Below are 24,700 nucleotides of genomic sequence, written 5' to 3' on the forward strand. Positions count from 1 at the left end.
GTGTGTGTGTGTGTCGCCATCCTAATCGGCCGGTTTTATTGTCATTTCTTTGGCTTTTGTTTGAGCCTCAGCCGGGCGCCAATTAGCTGCCGTTGTCATCGAATTCTCGCCTACCAATTCCCCCATATCCATCCCCAGCCCCCCAATGTCCTTTCCCTAGCTCACATCCACACCCAATTTCCCAGTCCCAATCTCGTCCATTTTTCCATTTGTCAACGTTAATTGATGGTGAGCACTTATTTAGACTCAGATCTCTGGCTAGTGCGTCAATCCATCAGTTGGTCAGTTGGTCAATGAGTCAGTCGTCGACTTTCTGGCCTTCAATTAATTTATGCCACTGCCTAATTTTGATAACTGCCCACACACGGCTGGATATGGGATGATATATCTATAACAGGTAGCATTCGTCGTCCCTAATGAAGCGGCCACATGGCGGATGATCAATTCCTGGGCGTTCGACCCACGATGACCATTAACAATGCAGATGAGTTTCTTCTTTTCCTCCAACATTGTGCTGTTTAAGTGGGGCGAATAATTTGAAATTGGCCTTTATTTTTTCTTGCTTTTCATTAAATTATATGTTTTATTTCACTGATAAGCACTGTATGTGTGTTTTTATACCCGTTACGCGTATAGTAAAAGGGTATACTAGATTTGTTGAAATGTATCTAACAATAGCCGGTCGATCTTCCCATGTCCGTCTGTCCGTATGAACGTCGATATCTCAGGAACTTTAAAGGCAAGCAGATTCAGCAAAGAGATTCTAGAGACAAAGACGCAGTGCAAAATTGCCACGCCCACTCTAACGCCCACAAACCGGACAAAACCGCCACACCCACACTTCTGAGCCATTTTTCGAATATTTTTCATAATTTTATTAGTCTTGTAAATTGCTATCGATTTGCCAAGAAAAAAATGCCACGCCTACTCTAACGCCCTAAAGCCGTCAAACCGGTCACGCCCACACTTTGAAATAATTAAAAAATTTTTTTTTTCATTTTATTTCCCAATATCTAACCCAATATCCCAGAAAAATAATGAAGTTTCGCGTTCGAATTCATACTACCTGAGTACGGGGTATCTGATAGTCGGGGTACTCGACTACAGCATTCTCTCTCGTTTGTTTTAAAATTACTCGATTTTAGTAAATAAATAAAACTTTACTTTTATATAAATAACTGTTATGGAAATATTTTTACTTTGGTTGGCGAGAATACAATAAAGAATTTATTGAGTAATAATATTAAATAATTAATATTGTCTTTATTAATTATCATAGCTTTTCAATTTTATTAAGGCTCCTTTCCTGCTAATCTTGACCACATTTTGGGATGCATGATGCAGGGAAAGTCAAGCTATCCAGGATCCTAGCCCCTTTGCATGTCCATTTACCATTTGATTCATAGTCTAATGCCCGAATTGACAATCTCCCATTTGCGTTTGCTGCAATTATGAGGCTTATCAACTGCTGCATAACCGATTACCAACCAGTTAAGTGCGGCCATCATCATTATCATCATACCAATCGTCATTCTGGGCATCTGTCCTCGCGGCGATAAAAATTGCATGCAATTATGCCCAGTCTTCTACGGCCCCCATTCTCTCTCCTCTCCTTCTCCTTTTCCTTGCCAACGCAGCACTACCGAAAACCCCCTACCAAAAATCCCTTCTACTCTACGGGAAACCTCAAATATAGCTAGCAGCGCAGGGGAAAAAATTGGGAAATCCAACCAAATCCGAATGGATTTCCCAGCGTTCGTTTGGTAGGTAATCAAACGCTTAATTAATATGACACACCAATACGAGCTGAAGGCTTCAGGGGCGGTTGGTGAATGGGTAACGGGGGAGGAGGGTCGTCGGTCCGGTGCTTTAGGATGTCCAAAGGACATCGCATGAGCCTGATGATTTTTGGTGGCCAGGCATCGTTTTTCGGTTTTTGGCATATTACTGTGTTCTCAGTAATCGCGGTCGCCTACCCGAAAAACGTGCGAAAGAGACGGGTCGCACGCAGCCAGACAGAGATGACCATATGGATGGGGGTGGCGGTCAGAGAGGGACAGCGACTGAGACGACGGCCATCGCTTGCGGTAATTGCTTCATAATTGAACAATTATGCAAACGTGATTGAAGTGATTATATGGCCGCTTATGCGCCTCTGTATATGTGCGTTTCCCTACGCCCCGCCCACTGTTCCGCCGCCCAGTTTTCCCCATTTCAACATCGATTCGCCGCCTCCCTTTGCCCAGCTGATGCGTTAATTGAATGGATATCGCATAATTTTTGTGCTTTGTGCTGTTTGTGCTGCTTTTTCAAACGTTCCCATCTAAGCTAACTTTTAACGCTTGAATATAAAAATAAATTTAAGGATAACACAATAATCTAATGTATTTTCAATTTTCAATCATCTGTACAGAAGCAACTACTTCAAAAATGCGTTTTTGAACTAGTTGCTTCTGTACAGATGATTGAAAATTGAAAATACATTAGATTATTATTACTTTACATTTTCATATATTTTTTAAAAAGCGATGAAGCTATATGAAGTTATGATGTGAATTACAACGAAATATTTAATAATTATAATAATAAATTAGAGGAAATATACGAAATTTTTGAAAATTCAACTATTTATTTTTTATTTACTTATTTAATAATTGACATATACAACCGAAAGTAACATAACAAGAAGAGAGAGTGCACTGTCCGAGTTTCCCGACTATCAGATACTCTTTTTACTCAGCTAGTGTGAATTCGAACGCGAAATTTCGTCATTTTGCTGGGATAGATATTGGGGAATGAAATGAAAAAAAAAATTTAATTTTCAAAGAGTGGGCGTGACCGGTTTGGCGGCATAAGGTCGTTAGAGTGGGCGTGGCAAAAAGTTTTTTGGCCAATCGATAGAAATTTGCAAGACCAGGAAAATTATGAAAAAATTGTGAAAAATGGTTTAAAAACCCTACTCTACAAGTAACGGGTATAAAAATGTATATTTGGTTCACTTTTGACTCAATTATAATTAAATCTAACGTATTGCACCGTGATTATATGCAGTTCCCTGGCTATTCATTGACACTGCCCCCGGACTCCGTTTCGTTTCTCAGTTCAGCAGTCTTCTAAGCACCTTCCTCAGTTGTCCTTACAACCCGGACTGAACTGATTTAGTTAGTTGTACTCGCTACGAGATACGTGCGGCTAGCTCAGAAGATTTCGTGCGCTCGTCTCACCAAATTTATATCAAACGTGATCACCCCGTTCCAGTAACAACACTCAGTAGTTCTTATTTCCTTCACCTTTATTGTTGGCACGCGTTCCTCCTCATACTCTCTCCATGCTGCCAAGCGGTTGGGCTGCGGGGCTTTATTGCTTCCAGGCGGTCAGCCTTGACGCCCGACGTCTCCCCCCTCACTTTGGGGCTTAGTTCCGCCTCCTTGAAGACTGGGGCGGTCCCCGGTAAGATCCGGTCTGCAGTCAGGTCCCTGGCCCTGCTCCTCCGGACCCTGACCTAGGGCGGCCAGTTCCATCGTATGTGGCATGATTCGTGCGTCTCGCCCGATCACCCTTGCTTCTTGGCGGGCTTGCTCTTCCGGACTCTGACCTAGGGCGGACAGTACCATCGCCTGTGGCATGATTCGGGCGACACGCCCGATCACCCTTGCTTCTTGGAGGGCTCGCTCTTCCGGACCCTGACCTAGGGCGGCCAGTTCCATCGTATGTGGCATGATTCGTGCGTCTCGCCCGATCACCCTTGCTTCTTGGCGGGCTTGCTCTTCCGGACTCTGACCTAGGGCGGACAGTACCATCGCCTGTGGCATGATTCGGGCGACACGCCCGATCACCCTTGCTTCTTGGAGGGCTCGCTCTTCCGGACCCTGACCTAGGTCGGGCAGTTCCATCGTTTGTGGCATGATTCGGGCGCCACTCCCCACCGCACTTGCTCCTTGGAGGGCTGGCTCTTCCGGACCCTGACCTAGGCCGGCCATTTTCGGCGGTTCTTCTTCATGTTGCTTCTGATCGTCTGTGCTCAAAGCTTCTGCCACCTTCCGCCACGGTTTTCGACCCTCCATTTGGGCTTCCCCGTAATTCCCTTGGCGTCTGCTCCGGTGTCTCTGTCTTCTCCCAGCACCGTTACGACTTCTACCTCTCTGCAATCCGCACTACGTGCTTCAGTCTGCCTCGGTCTCCTTACGGTACTGCCCGGATCTTCTCGCTATCCTAGAATGTAGACCTTGTTGAAACAGAGTGTAAGTTTGACCGGACTGGTGGAGTTCAATGTTAGCTTCCACCGGCGACAATTTGAGAGCTCTTATGCGTCTCCTTAAAGTGTGTGTTTCTCTAAAAAGGCTGCCCTGTTATAATTTCCAAAACGTTATTCCAGCCTCGTTGTTTTTCGATTGCTAATAGTTGTCGATATATGTCTAGGGTTGTTTTAGTTGCAGGATTGCCACCGTTTTGCCTTGCACTACCATCAATTCCTCTGGCCACACCCTTTACTTACCAGATGGTCCTATACAGCGATATTGCAATTTTGCAGAAGATGTGCCTGCTAAACCAAAGCAGATAGGCTCTTTTGACCGGTTTGGCGGCATAAGGTCGTTAGAGTGGGCGTGGCAAAAAGTTTTTTGGCAAATTGATAGAAATTTGCAAGACCAGGAAAATTATGAAAAAATTGTGAAAAATGGTTTAAAAACCCTACTCTACAAGTAACGGGTATAAAAATGTATATTTGGTTCACTTTTGACTCAATTCTAATTAAATCTAACGTATTGCACCGTGATTATATGCAGTTCCCTGGCTATTCATTGACACTGCCCCCGGACTCCGTTTCGTTTCTCAGTTCAGCAGTCTTCTAAGCACCTTCCTCAGTTGTCCTTACAACCCGGACTGAACTGATTTAGTTAGTTGTACTCGCTACGAGATACGTGCGGCTAGCTCAGAAGATTTCGTGCGCTCGTCTCACCAAATTTATATCAAACGTGATCACCCCGTTCCAGTAACAACACTCAGTAGTTCTTATTTCCTTCACCTTTATTGTTGGCACGCGTTCCTCCTCATACTCTCTCCGTGCTGCCAAGCGGTTGGGCTGCGGGGCTTTATTGCTTCCAGGCGGTCAGCCTTGACGCCCGACGTCTCCCCCCTCACTTTGGGGCTTAGTTCCGCCTCCTTGAAGACTGGGGCGGTCCCCGGTAAGATCCGGTCTGCAGTCAGGTCCCTGGCCCTGCTCCTCCGGACCCTGACCTAGGGCGGCCAGTTCCATCGTATGTGGCATGATTCGTGCGTCTCGCCCGATCACCCTTGCTTCTTGGCGGGCTTGCTCTTCCGGACTCTGACCTAGGGCGGACAGTACCATCGCCTGTGGCATGATTCGGGCGACACGCCCGATCACCCTTGCTTCTTGGAGGGCTCGCTCTTCCGGACCCTGACCTAGGGCGGCCAGTTCCATCGTATGTGGCATGATTCGTGCGTCTCGCCCGATCACCCTTGCTTCTTGGCGGGCTTGCTCTTCCGGACTCTGACCTAGGGCGGACAGTACCATCGCCTGTGGCATGATTCGTGCGTCTCGCCCGATCACCCTTGCTTCTTGGAGGGCTCGCTCTTCCGGACCCTGACCTAGGTCGGGCAGTTCCATCGTTTGTGGCATGATTCGGGCGCCACTCCCCACCGCACTTGCTCCTTGGAGGGCTGGCTCTTCCGGACCCTGACCTAGGCCGGCCATTTTCGGCGGTTCTTCTTCATGTTGCTTCTGATCGTCTGTGCTCAAAGCTTCTGCCACCTTCCGCCACGGTTTTCGACCCTCCATTTGGGCTTCCCCGTAATTCCCTTGGCGTCTGCTCCGGTGTCTCTGTCTTCTCCCAGCACCGTTACGACTTCTACCTCTCTGCAATCCGCACTACGTGCTTCAGTCTGCCTCGGTCTCCTTACGGTACTGCCCGGATCTTCTCGCTATCCTAGAATGTAGACCTTGTTGAAACAGAGTGTAAGTTTGACCGGACTGGTGGAGTTCAATGTTAGCTTCCACCGGCGACAATTTGAGAGCTCTTATGCGTCTCCTTAAAGTGTGTGTTTCTCTAAAAAGGCTGCCCTGTTATAATTTCCAAAACGTTATTCCAGCCTCGTTGTTTTTCGATTGCTAATAGTTGTCGATATATGTCTAGGGTTGTTTTAGTTGCAGGATTGCCACCGTTTTGCCTTGCACTACCATCAATTCCTCTGGCCACACCCTTTACTTACCAGATGGTCCTATACAGCGATATTGCAATTTTGCAGAAGATGTGCCTGCTAAACCAAAGCAGATAGGCTCTTTTGACCGGTTTGGCGGCATAAGGTCGTTAGAGTGGGCGTGGCAAAAAGTTTTTTGGCAAATTGATAGAAATTTGCAAGACCAGGAAAATTATGAAAAAATTGTGAAAAATGGTTTAAAAACCCTACTCTACAAGTAACGGGTATAAAAATGTATATTTGGTTCACTTTTGACTCAATTCTAATTAAATCTAACGTATTGCACCGTGATTATATGCAGTTCCCTGGCTATTCATTGACACTGCCCCCGGACTCCGTTTCGTTTCTCAGTTCAGCAGTCTTCTAAGCACCTTCCTCAGTTGTCCTTACAACCCGGACTGAACTGATTTAGTTAGTTGTACTCGCTACGAGATACGTGCGGCTAGCTCAGAAGATTTCGTGCGCTCGTCTCACCAAATTTATATCAAACGTGATCACCCCGTTCCAGTAACAACACTCAGTAGTTCTTATTTCCTTCACCTTTATTGTTGGCACGCGTTCCTCCTCATACTCTCTCCGTGCTGCCAAGCGGTTGGGCTGCGGGGCTTTATTGCTTCCAGGCGGTCAGCCTTGACGCCCGACGTCTCCCCCCTCACTTTGGGGCTTAGTTCCGCCTCCTTGAAGACTGGGGCGGTCCCCGGTAAGATCCGGTCTGCAGTCAGGTCCCTGGCCCTGCTCCTCCGGACCCTGACCTAGGGCGGCCAGTTCCATCGTATGTGGCATGATTCGTGCGTCTCGCCCGATCACCCTTGCTTCTTGGCGGGCTTGCTCTTCCGGACTCTGACCTAGGGCGGACAGTACCATCGCCTGTGGCATGATTCGGGCGACACGCCCGATCACCCTTGCTTCTTGGAGGGCTCGCTCTTCCGGACCCTGACCTAGGGCGGCCAGTTCCATCGTATGTGGCATGATTCGTGCGTCTCGCCCGATCACCCTTGCTTCTTGGCGGGCTTGCTCTTCCGGACTCTGACCTAGGGCGGACAGTACCATCGCCTGTGGCATGATTCGTGCGTCTCGCCCGATCACCCTTGCTTCTTGGAGGGCTCGCTCTTCCGGACCCTGACCTAGGTCGGGCAGTTCCATCGTTTGTGGCATGATTCGGGCGCCACTCCCCACCGCACTTGCTCCTTGGAGGGCTGGCTCTTCCGGACCCTGACCTAGGCCGGCCATTTTCGGCGGTTCTTCTTCATGTTGCTTCTGATCGTCTGTGCTCAAAGCTTCTGCCACCTTCCGCCACGGTTTTCGACCCTCCATTTGGGCTTCCCCGTAATTCCCTTGGCGTCTGCTCCGGTGTCTCTGTCTTCTCCCAGCACCGTTACGACTTCTACCTCTCTGCAATCCGCACTACGTGCTTCAGTCTGCCTCGGTCTCCTTACGGTACTGCCCGGATCTTCTCGCTATCCTAGAATGTAGACCTTGTTGAAACAGAGTGTAAGTTTGACCGGACTGGTGGAGTTCAATGTTAGCTTCCACCGGCGACAATTTGAGAGCTCTTATGCGTCTCCTTAAAGTGTGTGTTTCTCTAAAAAGGCTGCCCTGTTATAATTTCCAAAACGTTATTCCAGCCTCGTTGTTTTTCGATTGCTAATAGTTGTCGATATATGTCTAGGGTTGTTTTAGTTGCAGGATTGCCACCGTTTTGCCTTGCACTACCATCAATTCCTCTGGCCACACCCTTTACTTACCAGATGGTCCTATACAGCGATATTGCAATTTTGCAGAAGATGTGCCTGCTAAACCAAAGCAGATAGGCTCTTTTGACCGGTTTGGCGGCATAAGGTCGTTAGAGTGGGCGTGGCAAAAAGTTTTTTGGCAAATTGATAGAAATTTGCAAGACCAGGAAAATTATGAAAAAATTGTGAAAAATGGTTTAAAAACCCTACTCTACAAGTAACGGGTATAAAAATGTATATTTGGTTCACTTTTGACTCAATTCTAATTAAATCTAACGTATTGCACCGTGATTATATGCAGTTCCCTGGCTATTCATTGACACTGCCCCCGGACTCCGTTTCGTTTCTCAGTTCAGCAGTCTTCTAAGCACCTTCCTCAGTTGTCCTTACAACCCGGACTGAACTGATTTAGTTAGTTGTACTCGCTACGAGATACGTGCGGCTAGCTCAGAAGATTTCGTGCGCTCGTCTCACCAAATTTATATCAAACGTGATCACCCCGTTCCAGTAACAACACTCAGTAGTTCTTATTTCCTTCACCTTTATTGTTGGCACGCGTTCCTCCTCATACTCTCTCCGTGCTGCCAAGCGGTTGGGCTGCGGGGCTTTATTGCTTCCAGGCGGTCAGCCTTGACGCCCGACGTCTCCCCCCTCACTTTGGGGCTTAGTTCCGCCTCCTTGAAGACTGGGGCGGTCCCCGGTAAGATCCGGTCTGCAGTCAGGTCCCTGGCCCTGCTCCTCCGGACCCTGACCTAGGGCGGCCAGTTCCATCGTATGTGGCATGATTCGTGCGTCTCGCCCGATCACCCTTGCTTCTTGGCGGGCTTGCTCTTCCGGACTCTGACCTAGGGCGGACAGTACCATCGCCTGTGGCATGATTCGGGCGACACGCCCGATCACCCTTGCTTCTTGGAGGGCTCGCTCTTCCGGACCCTGACCTAGGGCGGCCAGTTCCATCGTATGTGGCATGATTCGTGCGTCTCGCCCGATCACCCTTGCTTCTTGGCGGGCTTGCTCTTCCGGACTCTGACCTAGGGCGGACAGTACCATCGCCTGTGGCATGATTCGTGCGTCTCGCCCGATCACCCTTGCTTCTTGGAGGGCTCGCTCTTCCGGACCCTGACCTAGGTCGGGCAGTTCCATCGTTTGTGGCATGATTCGGGCGCCACTCCCCACCGCACTTGCTCCTTGGAGGGCTGGCTCTTCCGGACCCTGACCTAGGCCGGCCATTTTCGGCGGTTCTTCTTCATGTTGCTTCTGATCGTCTGTGCTCAAAGCTTCTGCCACCTTCCGCCACGGTTTTCGACCCTCCATTTGGGCTTCCCCGTAATTCCCTTGGCGTCTGCTCCGGTGTCTCTGTCTTCTCCCAGCACCGTTACGACTTCTACCTCTCTGCAATCCGCACTACGTGCTTCAGTCTGCCTCGGTCTCCTTACGGTACTGCCCGGATCTTCTCGCTATCCTAGAATGTAGACCTTGTTGAAACAGAGTGTAAGTTTGACCGGACTGGTGGAGTTCAATGTTAGCTTCCACCGGCGACAATTTGAGAGCTCTTATGCGTCTCCTTAAAGTGTGTGTTTCTCTAAAAAGGCTGCCCTGTTATAATTTCCAAAACGTTATTCCAGCCTCGTTGTTTTTCGATTGCTAATAGTTGTCGATATATGTCTAGGGTTGTTTTAGTTGCAGGATTGCCACCGTTTTGCCTTGCACTACCATCAATTCCTCTGGCCACACCCTTTACTTACCAGATGGTCCTATACAGCGATATTGCAATTTTGCAGAAGATGTGCCTGCTAAACCAAAGCAGATAGGCTCTTTTGACCGGTTTGGCGGCATAAGGTCGTTAGAGTGGGCGTGGCAAAAAGTTTTTTGGCAAATTGATAGAAATTTGCAAGACCAGGAAAATTATGAAAAAATTGTGAAAAATGGTTTAAAAACCCTACTCTACAAGTAACGGGTATAAAAATGTATATTTGGTTCACTTTTGACTCAATTCTAATTAAATCTAACGTATTGCACCGTGATTATATGCAGTTCCCTGGCTATTCATTGACACTGCCCCCGGACTCCGTTTCGTTTCTCAGTTCAGCAGTCTTCTAAGCACCTTCCTCAGTTGTCCTTACAACCCGGACTGAACTGATTTAGTTAGTTGTACTCGCTACGAGATACGTGCGGCTAGCTCAGAAGATTTCGTGCGCTCGTCTCACCAAATTTATATCAAACGTGATCACCCCGTTCCAGTAACAACACTCAGTAGTTCTTATTTCCTTCACCTTTATTGTTGGCACGCGTTCCTCCTCATACTCTCTCCGTGCTGCCAAGCGGTTGGGCTGCGGGGCTTTATTGCTTCCAGGCGGTCAGCCTTGACGCCCGACGTCTCCCCCCTCACTTTGGGGCTTAGTTCCGCCTCCTTGAAGACTGGGGCGGTCCCCGGTAAGATCCGGTCTGCAGTCAGGTCCCTGGCCCTGCTCCTCCGGACCCTGACCTAGGGCGGCCAGTTCCATCGTATGTGGCATGATTCGTGCGTCTCGCCCGATCACCCTTGCTTCTTGGCGGGCTTGCTCTTCCGGACTCTGACCTAGGGCGGACAGTACCATCGCCTGTGGCATGATTCGGGCGACACGCCCGATCACCCTTGCTTCTTGGAGGGCTCGCTCTTCCGGACCCTGACCTAGGGCGGCCAGTTCCATCGTATGTGGCATGATTCGTGCGTCTCGCCCGATCACCCTTGCTTCTTGGCGGGCTTGCTCTTCCGGACTCTGACCTAGGGCGGACAGTACCATCGCCTGTGGCATGATTCGTGCGTCTCGCCCGATCACCCTTGCTTCTTGGAGGGCTCGCTCTTCCGGACCCTGACCTAGGTCGGGCAGTTCCATCGTTTGTGGCATGATTCGGGCGCCACTCCCCACCGCACTTGCTCCTTGGAGGGCTGGCTCTTCCGGACCCTGACCTAGGCCGGCCATTTTCGGCGGTTCTTCTTCATGTTGCTTCTGATCGTCTGTGCTCAAAGCTTCTGCCACCTTCCGCCACGGTTTTCGACCCTCCATTTGGGCTTCCCCGTAATTCCCTTGGCGTCTGCTCCGGTGTCTCTGTCTTCTCCCAGCACCGTTACGACTTCTACCTCTCTGCAATCCGCACTACGTGCTTCAGTCTGCCTCGGTCTCCTTACGGTACTGCCCGGATCTTCTCGCTATCCTAGAATGTAGACCTTGTTGAAACAGAGTGTAAGTTTGACCGGACTGGTGGAGTTCAATGTTAGCTTCCACCGGCGACAATTTGAGAGCTCTTATGCGTCTCCTTAAAGTGTGTGTTTCTCTAAAAAGGCTGCCCTGTTATAATTTCCAAAACGTTATTCCAGCCTCGTTGTTTTTCGATTGCTAATAGTTGTCGATATATGTCTAGGGTTGTTTTAGTTGCAGGATTGCCACCGTTTTGCCTTGCACTACCATCAATTCCTCTGGCCACACCCTTTACTTACCAGATGCTCCTATACAGCTATATTGCAATTTTGCAGAAGATGTGTTTGCTAAACCAAAGCAGATAGGCTCTTTTAATTACGTAAAACATTGAGTGCAGAGAGCGTTTCTCCAAAAATTCCAAGACTTTGCAATACGTATAGAACCAAATGGAAAAGCGTTAGCTTTTAAACTCTAACTTTAACACTTCTTTATTTACGAACTTCTTCAAGCAATTGCCATTTAGAGGGGTTAATATCTAAAACTTTGATCTTAAATGCAGCTTATACTTTATTAGATTGGCCTATTAATATAGCTTTATGCATTTCGACCATACGAATCATCCTCATGTTTACTTCCTTTTTTTATTACTTCCATTTATTTTTTTTCGAGCTATAATTACATTATTGTTGCTCTGCGATCGGATTAAGATAGTGATTCGTTTGCTTCCTGAAAAGTTTATGACGTTAAAATCAGAAAATAAAACTTGCGAAAAAATGTACATAACTTTTGGTCGTTGCCATCATGTGGCATGCACATACACCCACCAAAAAAAGGGAGTGAGGCACTCAAGGAAGTCAGCATAAACTTGCAAGAATAACCCTTTTGCGGAGACCAATGAGTTGGTAAAGTCAGCAGGGTGGAGATTTGTCAGCGCCAGTAGATGAAATATTCAAATCAAGCTCATCGGGAGGCGGCAATGACTGCCACGCCCACTCATCACATGGGAACTGAAAAGTTGTTGAACTTAATAGTCATTTTACTCAGCTATTGGTAATGCCAGCGCGAAACTTCATATTTTATTTTGTCTTATCGATAGATAATACGGAATAAACGTGGCAATTTTCTTTTTTGGAAATCAATAGAAATTTACAAAACTAATAAAATTTTGAAAAAGTATCGAAAAATGGTTCAAAAATGTGAGTGTGGCAGTTTTATTCGGGTTTCGGGCGTTAGAGTGGGCGTGGTAAACTTGCGCTGCGTCTTTGTCTCTAGAATCTGTATGCTGAATCTCAACCTTCCAGCTCTTATAGTTCCTGAGACATGTCTAGATCGACTCGACAATTGATCCTGATCAAGAATGTATATACTTTATATGGTCGTTAACGCTTCCTCCTGCCTGTTACATACTTTTCATCGAATCTAGTATACCCTTTTCGTCTACGATTAACGGGTATAATACAAACTAGAGTTACACGTAATGAAGACAATTAATTTTGCAGACAGGGTATTAGTGTGTGTTAATATTCTTCAATCTAAATCGAACTGGATTATTTTCAGTGTTATTTCTGCTACTTTGGGTTTGGCTTTTATTTCAGAAATTGTTTATGAATTGGAAAATTAAAGTCTTCACAGTTTCCCAGTCATTTTTCCACCCCGCGTCCCTTTTTAACGGTGTTGTCAGGGGGGAGCCCGAAGTTTATTTGCATACAGAAAGTTCAATTCAAATTGCATGCTCCGCCGCACACACATAAAACATAAGCGAGGACTCGCCACACCCCCAATTCTTCGCCCACAAATTCTCAATTTCCTTGGCAACTTCATTGCCAGCATTGACTTTTCTTCTGTTTCCAAACAACCAGTAGAGTTGCTTCTTATTGAAATGGATACGTTCTTGTATTTTGGAACGTCAATAAAGAACTTTTAATTTTGGATGCAAATAGAAATACTGTTCCATTCACGGAAATACCTATATGAAGGACATCAGGACTCAAGATACCCAGACCCTTTGCTTTGTTGTCCCATTTATATTCACTTCTATGTACATATGTACATCGGTGAGATGTGTAGGGGTGGACATGATATCAAATACATAATAGCATTTGGGCAATGTTTCCCTTAAAGTCTTTCAAGGATTTTTTTTAACAAGTCAAAAAAGTTCCGGAACATTACCACTTGAACTTACTCCAGGATGTGCTATAAATACTTATAATATTATTTATTTATAATAAATATTTATATACATATATGTGTGTTTTCACCGAGACCTTTGGACGGTATAAAATGACCGCAATCACATTTCAATTCTTGCGCTCGCTAGAAATCTGTCTGTCCGTTTGCCTGTCCGGCTGTTTGTCCGTATGAGCTGCGAGATTTGGAGCTAGAAAGCTCACAGTTGGACACGCCCACACTAGAGCCCACCATTCGCAGGTACCTGAAAAAATTTAAAAATTCAAAAAGTTTAGCTTGTATGTCATTGTTATTTGGAACTTTAAAATCGAAACCTTTACAATAACCGTGTAGATGAACAGTTAACTAATTCCCGATCCGTATTGACCAAAAACTGACAAACAACACGAAGCGGCAAACGACCAATTCGCAGTTAACAAGCGAAGCAAATGAGTTTTGATTCATTTAGCGTAGAATGAAACCCAAAACGGGACGGAAAAGCGAGGGAAAACGGTGGGAAAGCTAGGGAAGAGCGGGCAACGTTGTCGAGCCATTCAGCTGTCATTTCATTATTTATACTGCTGATTAAATTTCCGCTTATACTTATTAAGTTCCATTGTCAAACCACTTCCGCTGAGGAGTAATGGAGAAAGGAAGGGACCAAGGACCAGGGACCAAAAACTAGACGAGACATCGACGTAGAAACACAACCACGTGGATGTTGCAAAGGGGGGCGGCGGGATAACAAACTAATTAAGTCGACGGCAAACTGCAAAGGTGGCCCAACTTGGTTGCCACTCCTTTGACAGCAAGAAGAGGCGCCCCAAAGCGGGATAGATTCTCTTGCTCTAGAGAACTTCAAACTTGACTTGCACGGTTTCCCGGGCACACCAGCTCGAGGTGCGAAAACTTCAGCGAAGACCCACTTCAGAATTGCAATCGGAGCCGGAGCACAATTAACAAGATAACACGGCCAGAAAAGGTGCAAGGCATAAGGCATAGGGTAAATCGGCAAACAAAGCTGTATTGCCAACCACTTGCCACCTGCAAAAAGACAATCTAACTTTCGCCATGATTGCGTTTCGGATAATAATGGTTAGTCATTAAAACCGAAATCACGCTTCACAAATTAATTAAACAAGATGACATCAAGTGCAGTTCGACTTTGCGACAAAGAATTAGAAAACTTTAGGTATTTACGAAAACTAAGTTCTCTTATTATATTCACTTATCTTATAGATTATTGTACGTATTCATTGCAAGAAAACATAAATTTACACACGGTATTGAACATTAAAAACTACTGACCATAAAAATTAAAATATACATTTCCATCTAAAGATTAAAAAAAAGAACCCGTTTCGAAGAAAAATGTTTTCCAATTTTGAGATTCTGTTTCTCCGTATCCTCGCTTCTAAAAATAGCGTTTCATTCTTTTCACAGTGTATATAATTATTTTTTATCGTATAATCTCATGAAATCGATATCGTTTTTTTTCCTCATGAAGGCAGTGGAAGTTTACTAACGAAAATGCTAAAACAATGTAGTTTATACGCCATTTTCTGATGTATACAACTATTTCGAACTATTTCATTGGTCCTTACAAGCTTTTTTTACTAAATACTCATTGAAAGTTAAAGCCGCCATTTTTGAACAGATAATATTAATTAAGATTTCCTTGAACACTTGCCAAAGTCATTGCGAAGTTTTTCAACTTATGCACCAAATGTTTACAAGCAAATTGTTATTTTCATTGATCTTTAAATGTTTGTAGAACCACTTTTCCCTGCCATTTCAAGTTTTGGACGACAATTATCAAGCCGAAAATAATGGAGCATTCCTTGAACATTTGTCTATGGACTGAAGGATCTTATCAGAGTTATCGCATCGCAATGACAACTCCAACTTCCTCGCACACACACACACACACACTCGTACAATGGCACCCAGCCATAGGTTAGTTGCCAACTAACGGTAAATGCGCGCCAAGTGTCATTATCCTTTTGGCTGGCACTCTTTATCTCTGGATGTGTGAGTGAGTGTGTGTGTGTGTGTGTGTATGCGTGAGCTTGTGGCATATTAACGCTTGCAACCTGGCCTCACACACACACACACAGCTATGCACAGTCGGGCACACACAAACACACACAAGGACGCATGCAAACACTCATGAAGTGCACGTGGCCATTGCACTATGGGGCATTTGGCCTGTTTTTTTAACAAAAATTAATAACTCCTAAACTATGGGAGATATTTGGATGAATTTTTTTTATGTGTTACATATGCCCCCAGGAATATTTTGGAAAAGTGGGCGTGCCCCCAACTCCGCCCCAATTTTTTATTTTTATTTTTTTTTTAATTTTATATTTTTAAAGTTAAGTTTTAATTTCAATATTATATCTTTACAATCAATAGAGTCTGAAGAATCGGTGTCACGTTCAAATTCGCAAGCTAACATTTGAAATTCAAATTTTGAATGACTTCTGGTGGAAGAGATACTATAGTCGACTTTGTTTTCGAACGCGCCTTTTTATATTTATTGATGATATTATGGGATATTATTTATATTTGCCTTGGCTGGGTTCAAATAAAGAATTTTAAGTATGTCTGCAAGATCCAGCAGGCCGCGCTTCCGTGCAGCTAGCATTGCAGCTTGACCCAAAAGACGTTCGTTGTGGTTCTGCGCCCATACGAGTTCATCTACTTGCTGTCTTCGGCCACTCAAACTTTTAATATAATATGACGTTTTCGGGCATCCAGCTAATTTCCTTTCCTTTTTATTTTTCTCTTTTACCTTCAGGACTAGGTGTTCTTCTAACCACTTTGAAAAAACTTTCGAAAGTTCATATATTTTTCGATTGCATTTTCTCCAATTTCGCAAAAGATTGACTGAAAACATTCGTTATTATTACTATTCGTTAATCATTCATTAAAGTCTAGCTTGCTATCAGAAAAATGCCCACTAATAAAAGTGCAAAAAGAATTTTCCTTTTGACGAACACCCTTTTGCTTGCGCCACCCTTCCAGCAGGGCAGCATTGGCAATCGAGATGTTGTTCCTTAAAAAATCAAATGTCTCGAAAACCCGCAAAAAACGCACATAGAGACTACCTGATATGAGTTAGGAATTGAACACACTACAACATGGATATAAACACATACTGAACAAATTTGAACAAATTGTTATAGCTCTATTCAAAGTTGAAATTTTTTTCTAACAGCTACATGTTGACACCACTTGCTAAATGTACAAATTGTTAGAAATAGACGCACACAATTAACAATATATTAATATATATACATAATACAAACCTGAATATTGATTATCCATTTCAAATTTTACTCTTTTACGATCTTCTTTTAAAATTTTAACACTTTGAAAGTTAAGCTAAATTTTGCGCGCATTGCAGCCACCTGGTATGTGCTCGCAACAGCTGAGTTCAACAGCTGTTATTAACAGTATAACAGTACACTGTTACTTTTACTTTTGCCGGCTAAAACATAATAGTTTAACATATTTCCAATGTATTAATACTAAAATACTTCAATTTTGCATACTTGTGAAAAACACATTTTTGCAAAAAAAAAACAGGCCAAATGCCCCATAGTGCATTGCCAAAAAGACACAGGCGCGCAACTATATATGTATGTGTGTGTACGAGAATATCTACGTGGGTTTGTAGTATATCACCCGCCTCCTTCAAGCCGCCCTTTTTTTTGGGAAAGCCCTTGGGAGGCTAAGCCAAGTTTTAACCGCCAGCATCGTCATCGTCTTGCTCCTTTTTGGTCCTTCACGGGATAGCAAATGAACGTTGGCCTTCCTGGACACTCCATGCGCGTTTTGCGACTGCCAGTCTGCTTAGTAAAACTAGATGAGGAAACATACTGATAAAATATGAAAAGTTCAAAATAGTACTCATACGCCACGTGACAGTAACATTTTCCATGCTGTCAATTTCGGGAACATGTTTACTTTAAAAATCTACTAAAATCTTTTCAAAAAACTATATATGTATATATATATTTATATATTTTACATGCGTAAGCACTGTATTTTTGTGCTTCATACCAAGCTCGCTATTTGAAAAAAAGAATCACTCATACGCACTGTTGACATAAATAAGACATTTTTACCAATTTCTACTATTGCATCTGCCATGCATCATAGTGCAATGTTTTTGATTTTATTTATATGTTTTAAATAAATCTGAAAAGTTGTGGATTTGGCGTTGTCAGGTATTCCCCGACAGTTCCTCCATTTCCTTAGCCACCAATTCTTCGTATTCTTCCTCTTGTGCCCCTGGTGACATTAGCCAAAAAGGTGCAACGATGTCGTCGTCGTCGTCTCCTAATTTCTGTGTTTGTGCTGCTTCATTGCATTCCCAGGGAAGACCCCCGCCCCTCTTATAGCCCATCCCTATCAGCCACCCTTCCCCCCGCTCCATTCCCCTCCCTTGGCCACCCTCCTTTCGTCTGTCGTCGATTTATTTTTCATTTAGTTTTGTTTTGATTTGCCGCCTTATTCATTGCGACAGCATTGCAGTAGTCCTAGTATTGCAATCCCCCCTGCGCCGCTGCTGCTCTCCTTCTTTCTCTCTCTGTCTCTCTCTTTAGAATCGTGTCCTTTGACCCCCTCTTCTATCCCCCTAGTTTCCTGCCCTGGCGACCCCTCTGCAAACACCGCTCGCTGCGCTGCTTACGTAATTTCCAGGATAAGCTGCAAAGTTACAACATTTTCAACCTGCAGCAACAACAGAAGAGGAAGAAATAGCAGCAGTAGAAGAAGCAGAACAAGCACAGCCAAAAATGCAGCATAATGCACATGAAGTATAAAAGCGAAATGATTTGTAGACAATCAGTTCTTCAGAATAACCGTACTTTTAATCCTCATATTCAGTATCTATTTTACAGCCTAATTAAAACAAAAATTAATCTATCTAGGAAATAAAACATCAGCAGTTTACAACTTTAAAAACATTTTCAATGCAGTTTCTCCCAGTGCATGGCAGCAGCAACAGCAGCATAGTTGCAGCTGCAGCAGCACTTGCTGCAACAACCGGAAGCGAATGTGCAGCAACAGCATCCAGGGAAGTTGAGCTTTTCCCCGACTTAGAGAAAGAGAGAGCAAGAGAGAGAGCGGGAAAATGCAGATGAGAGCTACTTCTGTTTGCGGAAAGCTTTCTCTGCCGCTGGCGCTGCCTCGGCCGACGTCAACGGCTCTGCCCGCGGCGACAGCGACGCCTCTGTTAAGTTTGCAGATTTTAGTTTGCCGGTTTTGCGGCATGTTGCAAGCCGAGGTGTTTCCCCAAAATCAAACAGGATTTGCACGCAACCCACCACCCATTTCCCGGCCATTTTCCACCCATTAAAACGGTAAAAACGGTCGGCATTTGATTGAAAAAAGTACAAGATCGGAATAACAGATGAAAATCGTATTAAATCAACTTCTACGGTACAAATCATCCCGACGGAAAAGCACACGGTGGCACCGCCATACTCATAAGGAACCGTATGAAGCACCACTTTTACAAAGAATTTGCGGAAAATAATCTTCAGGCCACATCTATCATCATTCAGCTGGATGACAACACTCTCCTTACACTAGCGGCCGTATACCATAGCAAGCTTTACACGCACCCCAACCACCTAGCGCGAGGTCTAATCCAGCTCAGCAGCCGTTCCCGTCTCCGGCGAAAGGACCTACCAACCCAGCGAATAAATTATTAGGGCCGTTTAATCATAGACCAGTTGGAAAAATAATACAACTGTTCAAAAAATACTTGTTATAGTTAAGATTTTTAAACTTATTGTTAGTTCTTATACAAGAAGATTCAATAAATAAAAAGCAAAGTACAAAAAAAAAATCAACTTAAATGGGATTGGTGAGATTATTATGATTATTATTCATTTATATCTAAATAAGTTAGATAATAAATATACAAAATGGATAAAAAACAAAAAGTTTGTTTGCATTTCGTAATAGGTATATAGTATTGATTTTAAAGCACTACAAATATAGAATTATGAAAATCAAATTTAAATTGAATGTATTGTAATTTTCCTTTTATATTTTAATTTAAAATAATTGTTGCCAGAATTTCATTCTTCTAATTTTTCTCATATATTCGTATACTTCCTTCTTAATTATCGTGTAGTTTTAATAACAAATAAAACATTGTGGAATACGCATTTGTATTATGCAGGGTATACATGCATTTTAGTTCTTCAAATTAACTCAAAACATTTTTAAACTCATAAAATCTCACTCAATTCAATTCAATTCATAGAAATATGATGTTACGGAAGTCGTAGGCAAAAAGTGTAAATAGGTGGCGCTCGTGTTCAATTTTGGAAAATGTCGCTATCTTAGCTGAGTAACGAGTATTTGAGTAACGGGTATCTGTATAGTTTGCCTATAAAAGTGCATAAGAATTTGTGAAGTAATTCGATTTCTTTCCTTTCTGAAAATAATTATTCAAATACGGGAGGCTCTACCATGTTTTTACGCTCGGTTGTGGTGTGACATTGGTTTTTACATTGTTTAGAAATTTTAAAACCTCAGTATCTAGATCCTATTTCCAGCACATTCGATATATTTTTGAGCCCTGACCTAGCTTAAATCCTTCCTTTCCCGGGGCATCGAAGCTTCCTCCGCCAGTACCCTCGAATTATCCCGCTGCCTTTGGCTTAATGGGGTTTTGATGTTTTCGGTCAAGTGTCAAGCATTTGTCGTCCCGGTTTGCCCGGCGGACAGGCGAATCAACGAATCCTGCTGCAGGTAAAACCCAACACTCCAAGCAGCCATCAATCCCAGCCATGTTTAAATTTGAGGACGAAGCGTCGTCTTTAAGGGTTAAGCAAAGTGTCTCGAGCGTGTGTGTGGCCATTGTTTGCCCTTCAATTGGGATCGGATTGTGCATGTATGCAAATTGTGTCTAGCAATTTGCTCGACTCAATAAATATGGCCATAGCCCCAGTGGCAGCCTCAGCAGGACACCAACGCACTAAAAATTTACAAAGAATAAAATAAAAAAAAAAGAGAGCACACGACCTGGTAAAGAATATTGAGCAACTCCAGCCCCAAAAACTATAAAAGTGATTTATTTGATGTCACAGAAAAGCAGTCATGCATAAATATTTAGCATAACCCTCAGACTCCGTACAAACTCCGGATAGCGGACGAAACGGACAGCGGACAAAAACGGACAGCGGACAAAAACGGACACCGATGCCGTCTGCGACTCCGACGAGATATTTAAATCAGGGGAACAGACCAAGGAGTAGATATATGCTTTATAACTATGTGCCAGCCGTAAGCAGGCGCAATCTGAATCCGAATGTGTATGGTATGTGGTATGTGGTGTGTGGTGTGTGGTGTGTGTTGCGGCCCTTTTTTTATTGGCAGAGGACAGAGTCGGGAGACAAGGACCTTATGGACAGACTCGGACACACGCCTACTTCAATATGCTGGCTCAATGCTCAAGGATGCGGCAGCCCAAGTCGACGGAGCACCAGCACCCCAAACAAGGCACATAAAAACCCATAAGCATCCTGCAGCGGGGAGTGGAGTGGCCAGAAGTGGAACGAAGTGGCCGGGACGCCGACCGAAAACTCTTTCCCTTCATACACTCATAAAAGGAGCCTTCCAATTCGAACCAGAGGCTTGTCCTGCTTGTTAAGCATGTGATTTACTCTAAAGTAGTTGCAGCTGAGTTTCTAGTTTAAATTGCGGTTGCTTCAAGGGAAAACAAATCAGTTAAAAGTCAATTCAAATAAAGTTAAATTACAACCAAATACGAGGTTCAAGTGCTTAAAGCCGAAACCATAAGCTGGCTAAGGTAGCTTGGAATTCAAGACTTAATAATTTATGAAAAGCCAGCATGAAAGATATCCATAGCCGAACAGATAGAAACACTCTAAAGGGCATTCCACAATTCCTACACTTTCATGAGCATTTTTTCTATTGGACGAAATCACATATGCGCAAATAAATAAAAATGAAAATTCAAGAAGAGCTGAAAAAAAGGAATTTCTTCTTTAACTGTTGATGCCGATAAGCATTAGCGTGGGGTATATGGGGAATATGGGGTAGATGGTTTCTCAAGGTAAACTGGTGGGCAAAAGAAAACACTTTGCGGCATTTTTATAGTTGTTTGATATATTCATTGAAATTGGTTGCCATGTTTCCGTTCAGTTCGATGTGTATTGAAATATTTATGAATCAATAACAAAAACGTATTCCCCTCCACCGCAACATTCACAATAGCATCGCATCCACACCCACATCGGCCATAATCCAAGGATTGGCTGTGGGCTTGCCCCTTCTCCCGGATCCTGTGTGCTCGTGTGTGTGGCATTTGTCCAGGCCGAATAAGTGAGTGTTTGGTTAAGCAATTGTTTATGTGAAGTTGAAGTTGTCGCACTGGCTATAAAGACAGACGCCTTCGCATAGATCAAGTCCCGACATCTATCTGACAGACCAGGATATGGTGGGGGGCGCTTCCCTGTTCGATTCACGGCATAATTGGCTGGCAGACGTTGCAAGTGTAAGTCCTTGAGCTAAGTCTTTTCCGGTTGGATTGTTGGCAGAGCTTAGAATGGGCTAATCTGTAAAGGAACCAGTTTTTACTATTTATTCTTCGTGGTTCGGAGCCAGTAAAACGGATACATTTGTAAATGTGGTACACGATTCAGAGATTTGGCTTAGGATCCACATATTTTGCTAATTAATTAACCTTTCTTATAGGATTCCATTTGCACACTTTCTTATTAAGGCTTATTAAAACAAAGTACGCTTTACTCTTGGGTATTACTAATTAATAACATATTTTCAAGTTCACTTGTATCGGAAGACGCAGTTAGAAACTTGACGTCATATTTTTCCTGAATGCATTATCTTCTTTTAAAAACTTAACCGGCAACCTTTGGTATTTGAGGTCTTTTGTCAATGAAGAAAATGAGTTGCTTCCATTCCTTGCTTCGCTTCCCCGTGTTGCATGCAAGGAGTTTCTCTGCCACATTGCTCCACTTTGAATTAGGCCCAACAATTGCTTCTGCTTTTTTTGTGGCAACCTCAACCGCGCTTTCCCTTCCCTTCTTCTCCTCCCCGAATCGCTAGCTGCACAAATTTGAATCATTTACGAAATATGCAGCACAGAAGAAAACGGAAGTCAAAGAGTGAAATAATACAACGACAACAACAGCGATATCTTCATGAGAGTGTGCCAGTGGTTTGAGTTCTATAATATGCAGCACAAAACGACTAGAAGAAACGACTAAGAGACACCCTGTTCTATAACCTAGTATTAAAACTGATTATTTAAAACAATCCAGGATAATATGGTGCTCTTGATTCTAAGACTGAAGCTAAATCTGGGAAGAAATATAAACGATTAACTTCATGACGATCAACCGTTCTCAAGCATTCCTAGACTATTTGGACTTTGTTCGTAATATAGCTGACGTGATGGTTAAATCTGTGCAGACCAATCAAAACCCATCTGCATCCCAAAAAGTTCAGCTCTGTGACTGGTAGTTCCCTAGATCAGTGGGACCTTTGGATGAAAAAGGGCATGGCTGAGGTATGCACATCGCACAGCGCACATCGTTAGTTGCTGGCTATCGTCTCGACTATTCTGTATCTCTCTTTCTCTTTATCTCGTTCTCTCACTCTCTCTCTCTGTCGCTCTTCTGGTCTCCCGCCATCTCGATTGCTCCTTCTCCAGAGTCCTGGGCGATGGCTGCTCCTTGGCTTTTCCCGACTGTGACTGTCATGTGCCACAAACCCACTAAACTAATGAAAAATGTGAAGCGACGGCACAAAAAGAAGCACAATTTCCCCACACTCACTCACACACACTCACACCTCAGGATATGCAAAAAAAAGAAAAAAAGGGGGAAAGTAAAAGGGAAGAATGGGGCAACACAAAGAAATGTTAATTCCGTAATACTTTAAATGCGGCAGGCATCGAATGACATTTGCACTTTTGCTGCCACTGTGCCTGCACAGTGGGGCGAACTTTTGGATCCGTTCCCGGTTGTTGTGTTTGCCGTACGTGATGGCCAAGTGAAAGCGCTGGAATCTCGGCCCTAATATGTATTTGCCGCTTGCAGATGGTAAAAATAGATATGTATGTACAATATATATACAAGAAAAGGTGCAAAAACGACCACAAGAATTGCAGGGGCCACAAGGTGTGGGGCAGGTGGCAGAGTGGGCGTAAGACTGGGGTGCCATGCTGACCGCACTGGCCAAAACAACAAGCAACCAAACCGGGCAGAGCAGGACTCGCAAAAAAAGGACACCGAACACGAACAAACATCAGAAGCAGGCCTGGCATAGAGATGAACTCGTGACACGCGAAGAACTGCAAAGTGAGAAGTAATCCGTATTTAATGTATTTATTATTATAAGGCATTCTGAATCTCAGTTAGTTATATCGTTAAACAAACGCATACGGTATTTAAAAATATCATGCTCGAATATTTTTGCAATTTTTCCAACTTCCAAAATAAAGATTTGTATTTCGTCGATCTGAAAGATACAAATGATCACTTCTCGTATTCTTCAATTTTGCTTAATAATTCTTAAATAAGTGCAAAGATACTTTTTAGACCATGCTGTATTATAGTGCATTCTCATTCAAATGACGACAGCAATTCGAAGGGCTTTTTCACGTGGACATCGCTGAGCCCAAAATGGGGGTTCCCCGAAAGAGATGGGCATACATGGAACGATAGAGATGGGAAAACCTCGGCCTGGGTCAGCTCGCACGTTCATTTGCGCGCTCGTTTGCTCTTTAACAAATGTGCGCTGCTTTTCATTACGTATGACAGCAAATAGTACAATGGAATATGGAATATGACATGCAGGCGATAAAGTTATGCCGGAGACACCAAAAGACCGAAAATGGGTGGGGTTTCGGCTGTGAAAGGTGAGGCTGAAAGGTGAGCAAATGGGTGTTAGTGTGCCACTTTGCCAGTAAGCTAACACACACACACACACAAATGTTCAAAGAGAAAGGACCAAGGAGAAAGGGGGCAACACGTCCTGGAGAAAGGTGGAGCAGCAGGCCACAAATGCTACTGCGGTAGTTGTGCTAATTTGTTTGTTTGTCGTTATCATTTTCCTTCGCCCACCACCCACCACCCATCGCCCACAGCCCATATCCTTTGTCCCAGACAGCCGCACAAAGGCACAAAAGCAAAACGACAACCAGAGGAAGAGGTCAGCGAAAACAGAGAAAGCCAGTTTCAGAGGAAGTCGAGCAGAAGGACACAGAGCCGGAGAAAGGTGAGCTAAAATTGTTAATAGCCGGGATTAAAGTCTGACCCAATCCCCATTCCCCAATCCACCACCAACCACACATACATATTGGCCCAACTTGCTTATAATTCCCGACATCGG

General features: G+C 44.1%; 1 protein-coding gene across 4 annotated transcripts; it reads right to left on the bottom strand.

Moving 5' to 3' along the window:
• Window positions 1-3,318: 3,318 nt before the first annotated feature.
• Window positions 3,319-11,398, bottom strand: LOC116802204 (ribonuclease Y-like). Of its 4 annotated transcripts, XM_032725889.1 has the most exons (6): window positions 10,435-11,396; window positions 8,702-9,073; window positions 6,969-7,340; window positions 5,236-5,607; window positions 3,689-3,874; window positions 3,319-3,502 (listed from the first exon to the last, which is right to left on the bottom strand). In XM_032725889.1, exons 1-6 carry the CDS (start codon window positions 10,994-10,996, stop codon window positions 3,375-3,377), a joined length of 1,992 nt encoding a protein of 663 aa, XP_032581780.1. In that variant the 5' UTR covers window positions 10,997-11,396; the 3' UTR covers window positions 3,319-3,374. The 4 variants fall into 4 exon arrangements, with proteins under 4 accessions (XP_032581780.1, XP_032581779.1, XP_032581781.1 ...); XM_032725888.1 differs by having other exon boundaries at window positions 3,320-3,874; window positions 10,435-11,395; XM_032725890.1 differs by lacking the exons at window positions 3,319-3,502; window positions 3,689-3,874 and adding an exon at window positions 5,024-5,235 and having other exon boundaries at window positions 5,422-5,607; window positions 10,435-11,397.
• Window positions 11,399-24,700: the final 13,302 nt, after the last annotated feature.

Source organism: Drosophila sechellia, chromosome X (assembly GCF_004382195.2).
Source record: "Drosophila sechellia strain sech25 chromosome X, ASM438219v1, whole genome shotgun sequence".
NCBI classification, from domain to species: domain Eukaryota; kingdom Metazoa; phylum Arthropoda; class Insecta; order Diptera; family Drosophilidae; genus Drosophila; species Drosophila sechellia.